Below are 13,357 nucleotides of genomic sequence, written 5' to 3'. Positions count from 1 at the left end.
AAAAAAAAAAAAAAGGACATCCTCTAAAATTGGATAATTTGCACTGTTTGTCCCCAAGCAAAGTGGCAAACCTTTAGAAAAAGAAAAAAGAAAAAAGAAAAAAGAAATTAGCAAGTCAATCGTCACTGAAAAGTTAATAAAAACCCCAAGGAAAGAAGGCAAATAGCGCTGTGTCAAATCAAACCAAATCTAATCTGATTAAAAGAAAAGAAAAAGAAAACCAGAAGCGGTTTCTTTGTCCATTGAGCTTGTAGATCAGAAGCAATCAGTTTTCGGTCTTTGATCTTCAGGTACCGTACCTTCCGTGCTCTGTAGTGCAGTTTCACTAGTTTTCTTTTTGTTTTAATTTGATATTGTTATCTTAGAAGCAGAGAGAAGAGATGCAAAATCAAGAGGAAGAAATAGCGGAGGAAGCGAAAATGGAGGCAAAGTCTGAAAAAGGAGCAGCAGAAGATTGGACAAATTTTGGAGACGAAGATATAATGCAACATCACTCTTCTATTCGCTCCGAACAATCCGATAAAGTTCCATTTCTCGGTGACAAGGCATTATTTTCTTTTTCTTTTATCATAGTTTTTCAAGTTCTTGATAATATAATAATGTTGCTTCTTCGATTGATTTATCATGATTATCTTAAAAAATAATCTTAGGTTGTGATTTCTATATGAAATTTTGTTGCATCGAATGCTTTTCTTAGTTAAAGAATGGATTGAACTGCAGGAACCTCTTTCTGCATTAGCTGCTGAATATCAATCAGGGAGCCCTATATTGCTTGAGAAGATTAAGGTTCTTTTTCAACTCTCTTTCTCTTTCTCTTTCTTTTTCTTTTTCCTATATAAATTCGATTTGATTAGCTTTATGGATGTTTGTTTAGGTTCTTGGCGAGCAATATGATGCCATTAGGCGAACACGGGGAGATGGCAACTGCTTCTTCCGAAGCTTCATGTTTTCTTACCTTGTATGACTTTGTCTTCGTATTGTCTTCTTCTTCTTCTTCTTCTTCTTCTTCTTCTTCTTTAATACCTTATGGTTTGCTGAAACAGGAGCATATTTTAGAATCACAAGACAAGTCTGAAGTTGATCGAATCAAAGTTAATGTGGAGGAATGTAGAAAAACTCTTCAGAGTTTGGGTTATGTTGACTTCACCTTTGAGGATTTTTTTGCGGTATGCCTATTCTATCAATTTCATTAGTTCATTACTTGCACTCATTCATTTTTCTTTACATCTTATTATGTTTAACCATTACCCTAAGAGAATAAATCTCAAGACTATCTGCCCTATGGTTAGGATAACCCTATAAGCTGGTTCAGTATATCGTGGTTTTAGAATGAGGGATTTATTTAACCATAAATATGAAAGGTTTCAAATTCTGTTTTTGTGTTTTGGACTAATGGTTCATTACTGGCCTTTTGAGCATTTTCTTTAAGCAAATGGTAGAACCTGCATTCTTTTTTGCTTGAACTTGATATTTGCATGGATTTAAATGTCTATCAAGTATTGTCATTGGTATGAAAGGGTCATTCTTCTGATTAGCATTAGGACTGGAGAAAAGAAGTGGGGAAATTTTTATTCATTTATATGAGGCACATCTGAATGGAGGTTACTCAATTGCAATTATAGTTTGGGATGAGTAAGCTACTAACTGGTATTTAGTTTGCCTTTCTGTTCTATGTTTGGATGGAAAATTTAGTCTCCCTAATTATGTTTAAAATAACGTTTGTTAGAGATTGATAAGGTTCTTCTCTCTAGGCCAGCTTGTATTAAGTTTTTTGTTACCTTTACAATAGATAAATTAACACTGATTCTATGGTTACCTGTTTTCAGTTATTCCTGGAGCAGTTGGACAGTGTTCTTCAAGGAAATGAAACTTCAATAAGGTGTATTTCATTTTCCTTTTTGTGGTATTTCTGTTAATAATTTTTAGTAGCGCGTTTTATTTACTTTCCTAAAATGCATTTTTTATTCTTCATTTCTAGCACTTCTGTTGTTTAACTATGAACTAAAATAGGCAACTGTATTGTATTTGAAATTTTTTGACATAATATTAATTAAATGACTTATCTTGATTGCATGTTAATAAATGCCTTTCTTTAAATTTTGATTTACAGTCATGATGAGCTCATAAATAGGAGTCGAGATCAATCCATATCAGACTATGGTGAGTGACTTCAAAGTCTCATTGGTATTCCCATTCCTAAATAAATTTCTCCTAACAAATTCTGTTGGTTAGTTGTCATGTTTTTCAGATTTGTCACTTCTGGCGAAATACGGAAACGCTCTGAGTTTTTTGAACCCTTCATACTAGGATTAACAAATGCAACAGTAGAACAGGTTTGTTCAAAACTCAAATTTCTAAAAGTTCTTATGGACATTGTCCTTTCGTGTTTGGTTTCTTGCCATCATGAACTTTAGCATTCGATAGAAAAATATGGTGTCTATCAGTTTGTAAGCAGCAGTTATATACTTTCAGCCTGCACTTGTTAATCACTGATTTAATGTATTTGATGATGTGTACTTCTAATGCCCTTGACACTTGTTTATTTACTATTATTCCTTTTTTGAACTATAATATCATTGGTGTTGAATTCACATTTATCTATTTCTTAAAAGTTTGGCTATATGTTTATATTTCTTAAAAGTCGAAGTCTCATTGTCAATCCTCTATCTATCTATCTCCCTCTAACCCTGCAATTTGGTCTGGCATAGTTTTGCAAGTCAGCTGTGGAACCTATGGGTGAAGAGAGCGACCATGTGCACATTACTGCCCTATCAGATGCATTGGGTGTGGCAATCCGCGTTGTATACCTCGACCGCAGTTCTTGTGATACAGGCGGTGTTAGTGTAAATCATCATGATTTCATTCCTCCTGCTGGTGATCTCCCAAACTCGAACAGTGATGGTTCTCTGTCCAAGAACCCCTTCATTACCTTGCTTTATCGTCCAGGGCATTATGATATTCTCTACCCAAAGTGATGCTCTTGCCCACCCTGGTAAGGTAATTTCGAATAGTGATAACACACTGCATCAGTGTGGTTGGTTGGGTCACTGACTTGGGGCTTCTCTATTTTCATGTTGATGTAACGCCTGTAAACCATACTGTTAAAACACCTTTAGTTTCAGCAGCTTAGGCTAAGCACTCTGCTGCTGCTGCTTTTGGATGGTCCAAATTGGCCGTATGCTGCTAATGGTAGTACTTCCATAGTACCTAGATAACTACTTGAATATTTTATATTTTTGCAAATGATACCATGTAAATTTTTTTTTTGTTAATCAAGTTTTCACTTGTGTATACTGCAGGTTGTCAATGGATTTCTGGTAAATGGTGGGGCTGTGCAAGCAGAAAAGACCCGTGGCAGGAAACTTAGTGTTGTAAGGCGAGGGCCTAAGCTCATTTGCTTTATGCTGTAGCTTTTTCAAAATGTTCAAATGCTTCTGATTTGTGTGAGTGAGGATATAAATGCAAGGTTGCTTGAAGACAAAGAACAGTCATCACATCTATTGGCGGGTCCTCATCTGGAGGGGGAAATATTTGTTGATTCTGATCTTTTCTTTTGATATGTTCTGTAACTCTCACTGTTGCTGTGATACTTATACCCCACATATTAAGGTGCCAAGAATATGTCATTTTACAGCCATTAGATTTGGATTTAAATGTTAACAACTCACAGGAGCTGCTGTAGTAGCTGATTACAATCACGTTGCTCTCTGGTTGCTTTTTCAGTTGTAGGCAAAATTATACCAGCTATGTCATTGGTTCCAAACTTCATAACGAAGTTGTTAGCGAATTAGAGGGAAATTTGTGCGACTATTTAGATTTGATTTCCAGCGATATTCTTGGTTGTGGTTGTGGTTGTGGTTGTGAGTTTCGGAATTCATTATAAGCACACCTCCAATCTTTCATTTCATGGGACCTGCTATCGTCTATCAGAGCAAAAATTGTGGGTAGAAATAGTTCGTTACTGTAATCAGACCAAAAATTGTATACAAGGTTATGGTTACTTCCGTTTTGCGGCCAATGGGTAGAAATAGTTCGTTACGGTTCTTGTCTGGTGCTATTGCTCTCCCTCCCTTCTCCTCTGTTTTAATCACTGTCCATTATGGAAATTTATATTCACATTAATACTTGGACCAGAGTCATCTGTTCCTTATTCCGTGCCCTTGAAAAGATTTGAGGCTCGATCACCTAATAGCAACCCCATCCAATCCAACTTCCATTTAAAGGAAGGGAAAAAAAAAAAAAAAAAGACGTCCATCATGGTTTTGCCGCAAAATATTGATTTGCCCACCTATCGGCAGTAATAAAAATTTGAGGCGTGAACTAAGCATCAGTACAGTTAACGATTTTAGATGTGCATTGTAACCTCCAGCAAATATTCAGGAACAGATGGCGTATGTTGATTCAAATAGAAGTAAAGGCAGTGCAAAAAGAAATCGACCTGGAAAATGATTGGTCTTGTCCCTATCAACAATCTCTATAATAAAGCATAAATAGACTAAGATATCCAATTAAAAATAGATCATGGATGTAATTTGAAAGTTATGGAGACTGCACGTTTCTTAAGAAGGAATAATGATACACGGCATCATCAGTTCATCACTCACTGGCTTGTACATCTCAGCAAATACTTATAGTCTGAGACCCTCACAATAATAGAACAAATAGAAAAAAGAGAAGTGCTAGAAAAAGTTGTGTTAGAGAGGCCTCCAGAACCTCAGTTGAAGATTCCTCCATTGCTCAGAAACTCCTGTACATCTATTTTATATATGTTACTCTCAAGAACATCCAAAATTTTGAAGCTTCACCTGAGGCTTCTTCTAACAGTTTCCGAAATTAAAGAAAACTCAAGGATATCAGACAACCACTTTTGATGTGGCTATGCTTTGTTTTCCATAAAAATGTAAGACTTCTCAAATGCCAAAAGAATGTATAGCTTTTTCAATCTCCCACCCCATTATATTTAATCAAAGACTTTGGGAAGCACCAATTTAAATTACTCAGTCCTAAGAGGTTAGTGCCAGCAAAAATAAGTGGCTTCTTAGTCAGACTCCTTGCCAGTACCTGAAGAAGCATCCCCATTTGAAGACTCCTTATTTGCCAAATTTGGTGTGCCTCCTACATGGTTCTCCTCATGGGTGACGGATTTAGGTTTTCCAGGTCTAGTTCGAACATTAACCCCCATTGGAAAGGGCACCTACAGATAAAGAAAGAGTCAGTGCGAGATCTATTATGCTATCTTCTCTTCTTTTGCATGGGAAAATCTTGTTTTCTACTACGAAGCCCGTGTCTCAGTATTATTCCAAAGGAAAGTATTTTAAGCAGGAAATCCAATTTCCAATTTCTGCAGGCTTTTCTAAAATCTATTACATGTGCAAGTAGATAAGGAAATATGTAAACCACTGCTAATCAGCACTAATGTGACTTGTTGTATGATATTTTACCTGATCACCAGCATTTGGACCATCAGTATTGAAGAGAATGGGACGGCATCGTTTATCCTCATTCATCAAGCTTGAATTCTGGAAATGTGCAATAAGAGCAGCTTTTCCTTGTATGCGGGCATATGCAAGTGATGCTACCTTTTCACTATTGAACTTCTCCCATTTCTTTCCATTAAATGCCTGCCATGATTATGATTAGATTTTGTTTTCATCTTGAGTCTTCTTACACAAAATTTACACTCTTAGAGATTAGAGCTTAAATAGAACTCACCTGATAGAATGGAACTATCTGTTTTGGGTCAGTCATATTGATGAATGCATACCCCACATTGCATTTATTCTGCAACACAAGTCAAGTAATGCATATGGATTCAAGTTGTACATGATATCAAGTGCTCTATCCAAAACCATAACCCTTAACCTCAATTTTAAAGGCTATCTATTTCAGACAAAAATGCACTTGCCTTGAAATCAATTGGAAGATAAATAAAATCGTAAGTTCCTTTATGGCGTTCATCAATTGCAGCCAAAAGCATTTTTGAAGTATACCTGACACCACCATCAGATGACCATGTTAAATAATAAAATGAACAGCATGCAAATAACCCTAATATTTAAAGTCTAATAAAATTATACTACAAGATCACTGGCATGCCTCGAGTATTGAAAGCTCCACTTGTTAGTGTCTGATACAACACAGTTAAAACGATAATTAAATAGTAACTAGTAGAAATATGGTGATAGAACTGAAGTTATGCACCACATACTTGTTAGGGATATTCTTTATCATAAGAGTTGTCCGGTTGTCTTCCCCTCGCAAGATGCGATATATATCGAGTTCATAAAGTTTCTTGTCCGTCTGATTAATATTTCCTTCATTTCTGCGGCTTCTAGCACGTTCATTAGGAGAATCGAATGAGTTGGTCATTGGAATCATTTGGCTCCTGCCAGGAAAAATTGGAGATCTCTGATGGTGTGATTGGATTCCTACATTCTTAGTGGGGACTGATAAGTCGATATAGTTTCCAGCAACGCAAGGAAACATGTTAGGAGAGAGAAGTTCCATAGAGTGCATGGAATTATTAGAAATTCTCAAGCTCCCAAGAGAACCTGGATGAAAACCAATTTCAGGAGATTCTCCTGCATAAGCATGTCGCCTGTGCCAAAGAGAAGCATTGACAGTTGGGGCTGATCCCACATGGTGGTTAGTTACAGGTAAGACAGAGTTTAGAACAGGAGGTGGTGCTCTAGGAGGTACATGTAGCTGTGCTGTGGGATGAGTCCTGGAAATTCCATTCGCAGACGATGGTGAGTTTAGCCACATCATGCCTGGAGAATGTGAGTCATAGGAGTTACCCCATGAATAGTGATGTCCAGTAAGAGAAGGGCTTCCATTAGCAGATCCAAAACCTGAAAAGAGAAACAAAAACCAGCTATATAAATGTAAAATTGAATTGACAACTATATGGAATACTGATTTCACTCTGATAGAGACACTCGACCATTCATAAACATAGCATTCAGAGATTCGAACTTCAGTGTTAGACAATGAAGCTATCTAAATAAACACACACAACATCTTCATTTTAGAGCTACCACTGCATGGAATGAGAACTTCTGTAAAAACAGAGGCAGAAAGGTTACTGTGTCATTTCTAGTTCTAGAACAGTATAGGATGGCATCACAACAAGGTGCCTGCTTGAATTGGATCTTATGTGACATCACATTTTTTAGTAGAAAACATTTGGAGGCAGACAATTGCCATGGTACCTATCTAATGTATCCTGAAAGGTTTAGTTGACCTTCCAGAATGAAGAAGATGATGCAAATTAATTAAGCTCCACTTTCAGGCAGCAGTCACCGTTGCCTATTGACCATATACAACCAACAGGAGGCTGGTCTTATTTTTTTCTTTTTCTATTTGCTACTTCTTCTTCTTCTTCTTCTTCTTCTTCTTCTACTACTACTACTTTTTGGAAGCAAAAAAAAAAAAAAGTTTGATTTTTAAAAGAAAAGGCAATATCAGAAAGTTTTAAGAATAATATTACACATCATGGAGAAAAAAAGGCCAACTTATTGTTATAATTCCCTTTTTCTGATCTCTTGTGGAGAGAAATTTATCCGGCAAACTTTATTATTATTCTTTTCATTTTCTAGCAAAATGAAATTCGTGGAAAATATGTTCTTGGAAGCCAAAAATTGAAAGAACAGAACCAAGTAAAAATTGCACATGGAAACAAATGCACTGAATCGATAATTAAAGTTACCTCCAACATTGAATTCAATTGAGTTCCCATTTGAGCTGATTTTGTGTAACTGCCTGTTGTCGACTCTTTCATGTGGCTTTGGACTCATGTTTGCAGCCATGCTTCCAGGAGAATTGAAGCACACAACACTCTTTAAACCATCATAATAGTCCGGAAGTGAATGAGGATGAAAATTTGGTGAGCCTTGAATACCAAATTTTAAATGACCCTGTGTCTGAGCAGGTTCAGCAAGGCCAGTTTGATTGCCAGTTGATTCAGCTCTCAAAAGAGAGGATAAGCTATTAGGAAAACTAGATGAAATTCCATGGCGAAATGCAGATTCCAAAAATCGGGCTTGTGTGGGAGAGGGTAACCCCAACATAGTTTCAGTATCCATGCCATTGGAAATAATTGTGCCATGTGAAACTGCTCCTGTTAACATTGCTTCATGAGATAATGTGGACGATAATAGTCAATAAGCAGGATGACTTTTTGGTAGTAAGCATACCAGGGAATCCAGCAGTTGAATTATTGGGAGGGCTGTTCTGTTTCACATAAGGTCCACACTCATCTTGTTCCAACGCAGTAGGAATCTGTTGCAACAAACTGCAGCCAGGAAAAACACAGTTCAATGATGGGTTAAAAGGAACTGTTGCATCACTTCCAGGACTAACTAAACAGCAGCTATTGCTAATATTGCTCAAATATTGACGATAGAACTAAGCAAAAAGCATAACCTTTGGGCTTGCTTAGGTGATAAAGAAGTCAGGTTGGCTTGGATCTAATGTTCTAATCTTCTCAACCGAAGGAAACTTAAATATGAAAGTGTAAAGAAATTTAACCAAGAAAAGAAAATTGGTTATTTCTTCTTAAACAAGTTATCACTAAAACATTAAATTTTGTTCTAACTGTGGACACATATATATCTGCTTTCACCTCACCTAAATCTGGATGTAACTTAAATGAAACTAAACAAAGGAGGACAGAAAACATTGAGGAAAACAAATGCAGAGTAATGATTGCACAATACCGTCTTGGACCCCCAGGACGGCTTGGCTCGAGCTTAATTTGCTTCCCTGCAATATGGCTCCTGTTCAATGCACGAAGAGCATTCTCTGCAGCTCTTACATCATAAAATTCGATAAATTTGTGCTGACTTCTGTTTGGGATTTCACGAATCTGCATTGAGAGCAAAACATGGGTTCATGCCTTATTCATAGTTTCTCTTTTTTAAAATGTTAAGAATAACACTCTTACCTCCTTAATTTCTCCATGCACACCAAAAATCTGATGAAGTTCATCATTAGAAATGGAAGCATCAAGGTTGAAAGCAACCAGAGTTCCCTGATTAGTATCTTTTTCCGAGGGATTATCCTGACAGAAGTAACAGTAAGGGAAAGAATCATGCAACAAGATTTGTGCATCTATATCAAAACCTAAAGCATCCTGAAGAATATAACTGCCATTCTGCTGATAACTAGAAAGCTGAAAGGTTAATAAAGGCATAATGATACATTAAGAAGGACTTTTAAAAGCTCACCTTTGGGATTGAAAAATGTATGTCAAGTTTCCGACGCCTAAGTGGTGTATCCTGGAGTGCTTCCTTTGCATTGTTTGCAGCTCTAATATCATAATAGGATATCATAACAAAACCACGATGCTTGCAGGTTGTGTAAAGTGAGCGGATATCTCCATATTGCTGTATTTCAATGTATAAAATGATTTGCAGCAGGCAGAATATTCATGTATGACAAATAGTTGAGGTAAATAGCATACATGACCACAAACTAAAACAATAAAACATATAACACACACCTCAAATAGGGCTCTTAACTCAGAATCTTCAACATTGCTATTTATGTTTCTCACGAAAAGGGTCCTAGAAGGCTGTTCACCATAAGGATGTTCTCCAGCTATTGATCCATTACTGGACCCTGTCCCTGGCTGACCATTAGAAATTCCTCCAGCAAAATCAGTATCATTCTGTGGTGTTGAACCATCATCTCCCAAGTCCAATCCACCAACACTGCTAAAAAAGTCCAACTCTTCCACATCATCTCTGCCATTAGATTGGATGGTGTTGTCCAGCTTATCAGTCATTCCACTAAACAAGTCGTCATCACTGGGGAGAAGATTCCCGATGGTTTGAGCCTCAACTTCTTCAAGTGATTCAAAAGGTTCCTGTTCCTCAAAGTGCGAGGCAACAGTATCCACAGAATGGCCATATAAAACATTGTTTGAGGATAATCTCACTGTATTAGAAATTAATGCCTACAGTCAGATTAATGAGCAATCCCCTGAAGGAAAACTAAGAAGTCTATCAAAAAATTGGTATATTCTTGCATATGGCACATAATTCAAATTTGAAACATTGTGTATAAACAATTTAATATATATGTTGTCAATTGACCTACATAAACTTTGCATAGAGGAACATTAACTAGGAGGAAGGAACATACACTTTCTACTAAATAACTCCGATAATGAGCTGGAGAAGAGACTATTCTCGTACTGATTTGCCATTATATCAACTTTGCCACCTTCAGGATAATAAGTTGATGGCTGTACATTCAAACTAGATCTTGTCCCTGGGTCCTGGATCACAGGTCTCAACAAAGTTGAGAACTGTCTCGCTGCTCTCTCTGACCCCACCGCATGCCTATCCAAGCTGTGATTCAATTTTTGATCCCTCATTAAGAGAGACTGATGAAGCTCAAATGACTTTGCTGACTGACGTTCCACTGCTCCAAGATTTTCTAGGGATGACATAGCAACTGATTTCCCACTGGCTGTTCAAGCAATTATGTCATTATTTTACCTCAACACGAACAGTGTTAATTTTGATTGCAAAAGAATTAACTTTTCATAGATTTACGGCTAAATTTAGAAACAACATAATTAATTGCACCGCACTCTATAATATTGACTAAATTTAGTTTGGTTAAGGATCAAGTGTGAGCAAAGGGCCTTCCATCTAAAGCCACTAGAAGTTAAGAGATATTTTATGAAAAGAGCACATAAGATATGCATTCCTTACGTCTCCATTTTATTTCCATAATCAACGCATTTGCAAATACACGCTTTTACAAAAATCTATAATTATATTACCCCACTATTGACTTAGTACATTTAACAAATTCATGCAAAGCTCATGGCTATAGATATTGATATTTATAGGAGATTCATTAAGTGACCATCTATCTCAGTATGCTTGAAATGATAATATTCGGTAATGATTATCAGATGATATACTCAGATATATCATCTTTGTTGCTTCTTGACTAATTAGTACACATATTTAGCGCCTGTGCCATCTCAAAGAATACACGAGCCTATTTATAAGTACTATATTTAGAACTGGAACGTACTCTTGAGTACAGGATATAATTAACAATCACGGATGTCAAAATATTAAAAAGGGCATATCACAGGTTGGAAGAGAGAAAGAGCAAGATTTAACAGTTTGAACATGAAAGACAACGGTAACTCCTGCGAATTAATCATTATAAAATAGAGAAAAGAGAAAGAAAAAAAGGACTGACCATAGTGATCAGGCATGGTGTCCGACTTCCAAAATCCAACCTGCCTCTGCAGGATTGAAGAAGAAAAAAGAAGGAAAAAGATTGATTTTATGAATCCTTGCAAAAATATGGCTAAACCAAGCAATAAAATACACAGTCAAAGGGTGAACAAAAACTTGCAGGACGAGTACCTCATCGCCTGAGAAAAAACTCGGTAATTCCATAGTTTCAGATGGCATAATCATTGATAATGGTACCTAACCAAATCTACAAACCGCAAAATGAGAAAAAAACAGGAGTTCAATGCAATTCCATCTACGGCCGGTGTATTGCTGCATGCACACCTTTATATATCTCTTTTCCCTCCGGCTCCAGTAATGGAAATTCTGCAGAGTAAAGTATGGTAAGTAATTAAAACACAACTACATATCCAATGAAATAGTGCACGTCAGAGATAAGAATTACAAGGTATTACCTTAGGTTTTAGATTCGAATCTCAAATTGAAATTCATTTGAAAAAAGTAATTTAAGTAGTGTATATCTCCCACAATTGTATACCAAATAAAAGAAAACATGCATAAATAATTGCTCTTTAAGTTATTTATTGCAAAATAACACGGAAAATATTCTGGAAGATCACCGAGATCCAACCAGCCAAAATTTCAGTTTGGCGCGCAAAATCAACTACAAAGACATTAATTTGTATATGTTTCTTGAAAAAACATATATAGACTTCAAATTTCGAAGAAAAGCGATGATCAGAAAGACATGAGACACATTAAAGGATAGATGAAATGAGAGAATAATTCAAAAAAACAAACAAAGCGTAACAACAAACCTTTATTAAATTATAAAAGTGGATGAAAATTCAGAGCGAAGAGAGACAAAGCGAAGAAGGAATTTAAACAGAGTTGACACTGGAATAAATTACGCCATAAGGCAAGGAAAATTGATTGCATAAGCTATCATCTTGGCATCTGTGCCTTGCAAGATCCTCCAAACCCTAACTTGATTCTTCTCTTTTCCCTGCATTGCACGTTAACCACTACCTCCTCCTTTCTTTACTTCTCCATTTATTTATTTTACTATTTATTATTATTATAATTATTCAATCTTCATTATTCTCTCTCTCCCTCCTTTTAACTTTTCTTTTGCTAGAATTATCTGTCGGAATCAATGGAGACGGCAAAGAAACAGAATCTCCGGCGAGATTGCGAGTTGTCTCGCCAGAGATAGGTGAGATGACAGAAACTCGATGTGTCTAATTCTCTGTGGTTAAAACGGAGAACCGTTTATTGAGAAATAGACAAGCCCAGACCGACTCCTACAAACACGAGATCATGAGGTTGAAAATACAGTTACTGTCTAACGGCGTCAAGTCCAAATCCGTTGTGTGGTCTCAGTAAAAAGATGAGAGTCTTTTGGGTCTCTGTGTTAGATATCTCTCTTTGTCTCTAAAGCCACGCTGGCATTTTTCGAACCAGTTAAGTTGATTAATGAATTATGAATTTTATGTAAATGACGATAATAACCTCCATCAGCCATGATTGAATCTGTTATTTACCTTTTTAGGCGTTTAATGTACATATTGCTGTAAAAGGAATTCTCAGTTTCCCCTCAACTTCAAAATAAATAATTTCGTACACAACCTTCAAATATTAATAAATATAAATTGTAAACAAATGCCAACAAGAATCTTAAATATTTTTTTGATAAATAACTTAAAGAGCAATTAATTATGCATTAAATATAATTTATAAACAAATGCCAACAAGAATTTGGTTTAATTTTCTAAACAACATTAAACTTTACAAAATTTTCTTTAGTCATTTGAATGATTTATTTTTTGAGACTGCATCTAATAATATTATTGCTTTCCAATTTTATGTTTACAATTAACTTATCATGACATACATAAAATAATAAATAAATAAATAAGCTAGTGGATAAATTTTGTAAACTGGATAACTTATTACTAAGATTGAAAAGCTCTCGAATATTTTTTGTCGATATTTATTTATATTCATATTAAATATAAAAAGACAGCTGCTATATAATTCAAAAATTATTGAAGTATTAATAAATTAGAAAAGAAATAATAAAAAAAATGCATTATATAATAATTAATGCAAAAGGATAAAAAAATATG

General features: G+C 35.8%; 2 protein-coding genes across 7 annotated transcripts; one reads left to right on the top strand and one right to left on the bottom strand.

The window, feature by feature from the left end:
* LOC8279987 (OVARIAN TUMOR DOMAIN-containing deubiquitinating enzyme 1) lies at positions 1–3,845 on the top strand. Of its 5 annotated transcripts, XR_007217631.1 has the most exons (11): positions 1–290; positions 366–545; positions 721–786; positions 875–958; positions 1,044–1,166; positions 1,827–1,879; positions 2,111–2,160; positions 2,233–2,333; positions 2,709–2,992; positions 3,117–3,189; positions 3,300–3,845. XR_007217631.1 is itself a non-coding variant. In XM_015728599.3 (10 exons), the coding sequence occupies exons 2-9, from the start codon at positions 381–383 to the stop codon at positions 2,973–2,975; spliced, it is 909 nt and encodes a 302-aa protein (XP_015584085.1). In that variant the 5' UTR covers positions 6–290; positions 369–380; the 3' UTR covers positions 2,976–2,997; positions 3,300–3,845. The 5 variants fall into 5 exon arrangements, 4 of the variants coding, with proteins under 4 accessions (XP_015584085.1, XP_015584086.1, XP_002534741.2 ...); XM_015728599.3 differs by lacking the exon at positions 3,117–3,189 and having other exon boundaries at positions 6–290; positions 369–545; positions 2,709–2,997; XM_015728600.3 differs by lacking the exon at positions 3,117–3,189 and having other exon boundaries at positions 17–290.
* A 658-nt stretch (positions 3,846–4,503) lies between these two features.
* Positions 4,504–12,617, bottom strand: LOC8285691 (protein MEI2-like 4). 2 transcript variants are annotated; one of them, XM_048380040.1, is made up of 15 exons: positions 12,047–12,617; positions 11,400–11,594; positions 11,230–11,275; positions 10,147–10,476; positions 9,503–9,939; positions 9,228–9,386; positions 8,945–9,061; positions 8,718–8,866; positions 8,196–8,293; positions 7,709–8,113; positions 6,209–6,851; positions 5,906–5,990; positions 5,713–5,781; positions 5,442–5,621; positions 4,504–5,194 (listed from the first exon to the last, which is right to left on the bottom strand). In XM_048380040.1, the coding sequence occupies exons 2-15, from the start codon at positions 11,451–11,453 to the stop codon at positions 5,039–5,041; spliced, it is 2,928 nt and encodes a 975-aa protein (XP_048235997.1). In that variant the 5' UTR covers positions 11,454–11,594; positions 12,047–12,617; the 3' UTR covers positions 4,504–5,038. The 2 variants fall into 2 exon arrangements, with proteins under 2 accessions (XP_048235997.1, XP_048235996.1); XM_048380039.1 differs by having other exon boundaries at positions 7,709–8,119; positions 12,047–12,616.
* Between the last annotated feature and the right edge of the window lie 740 nt (positions 12,618–13,357).

The sequence above is a fragment of the Ricinus communis genome, chromosome 10 (assembly GCF_019578655.1).
Source record: "Ricinus communis isolate WT05 ecotype wild-type chromosome 10, ASM1957865v1, whole genome shotgun sequence".
In the NCBI taxonomy this organism is placed as follows: Eukaryota; Viridiplantae; Streptophyta; class Magnoliopsida; order Malpighiales; family Euphorbiaceae; genus Ricinus; species Ricinus communis.
Note: the sequence above shows the minus strand (reverse complement) of the source record. Positions and strands in the feature narration are given on the sequence as shown.

What these genes read in the sequence shown, in the direction of transcription:
- LOC8279987 (XM_015728599.3), top strand. Translation starts at nt 381, where the DNA reads ATGCAAAATCAAGAGGAAGAAATAGCGGAGGAAGCGAAAATGGAGGCA. An exon ending in TCAATCCATATCAGACTATG is followed by an intron (nt 2,161 to 2,232) that starts GTGAGTGACTTC and finishes TCTGTTGGTTAG; the next exon opens with TTGTCATGTTTTTCAGATTT. An exon ending in CAAATGCAACAGTAGAACAG is followed by an intron (nt 2,334 to 2,708) that starts GTTTGTTCAAAA and finishes GGTCTGGCATAG; the next exon opens with TTTTGCAAGTCAGCTGTGGA.
- LOC8285691 (XM_048380039.1), bottom strand. Translation starts at nt 11,453, where the DNA reads ATGATTATGCCATCTGAAACTATGGAATTACCGAGTTTTTTCTCAGGC. An exon ending in AATTGAATTCAATGTTGGAG is followed by an intron (nt 6,852 to 7,708) that starts GTAACTTTAATT and finishes TTCTCTTTTCAG; the next exon opens with GTTTTGGATCTGCTAATGGA. An exon ending in GTCCAAATGCTGGTGATCAG is followed by an intron (nt 5,195 to 5,441) that starts GTAAAATATCAT and finishes CTTTATCTGTAG; the next exon opens with GTGCCCTTTCCAATGGGGGT.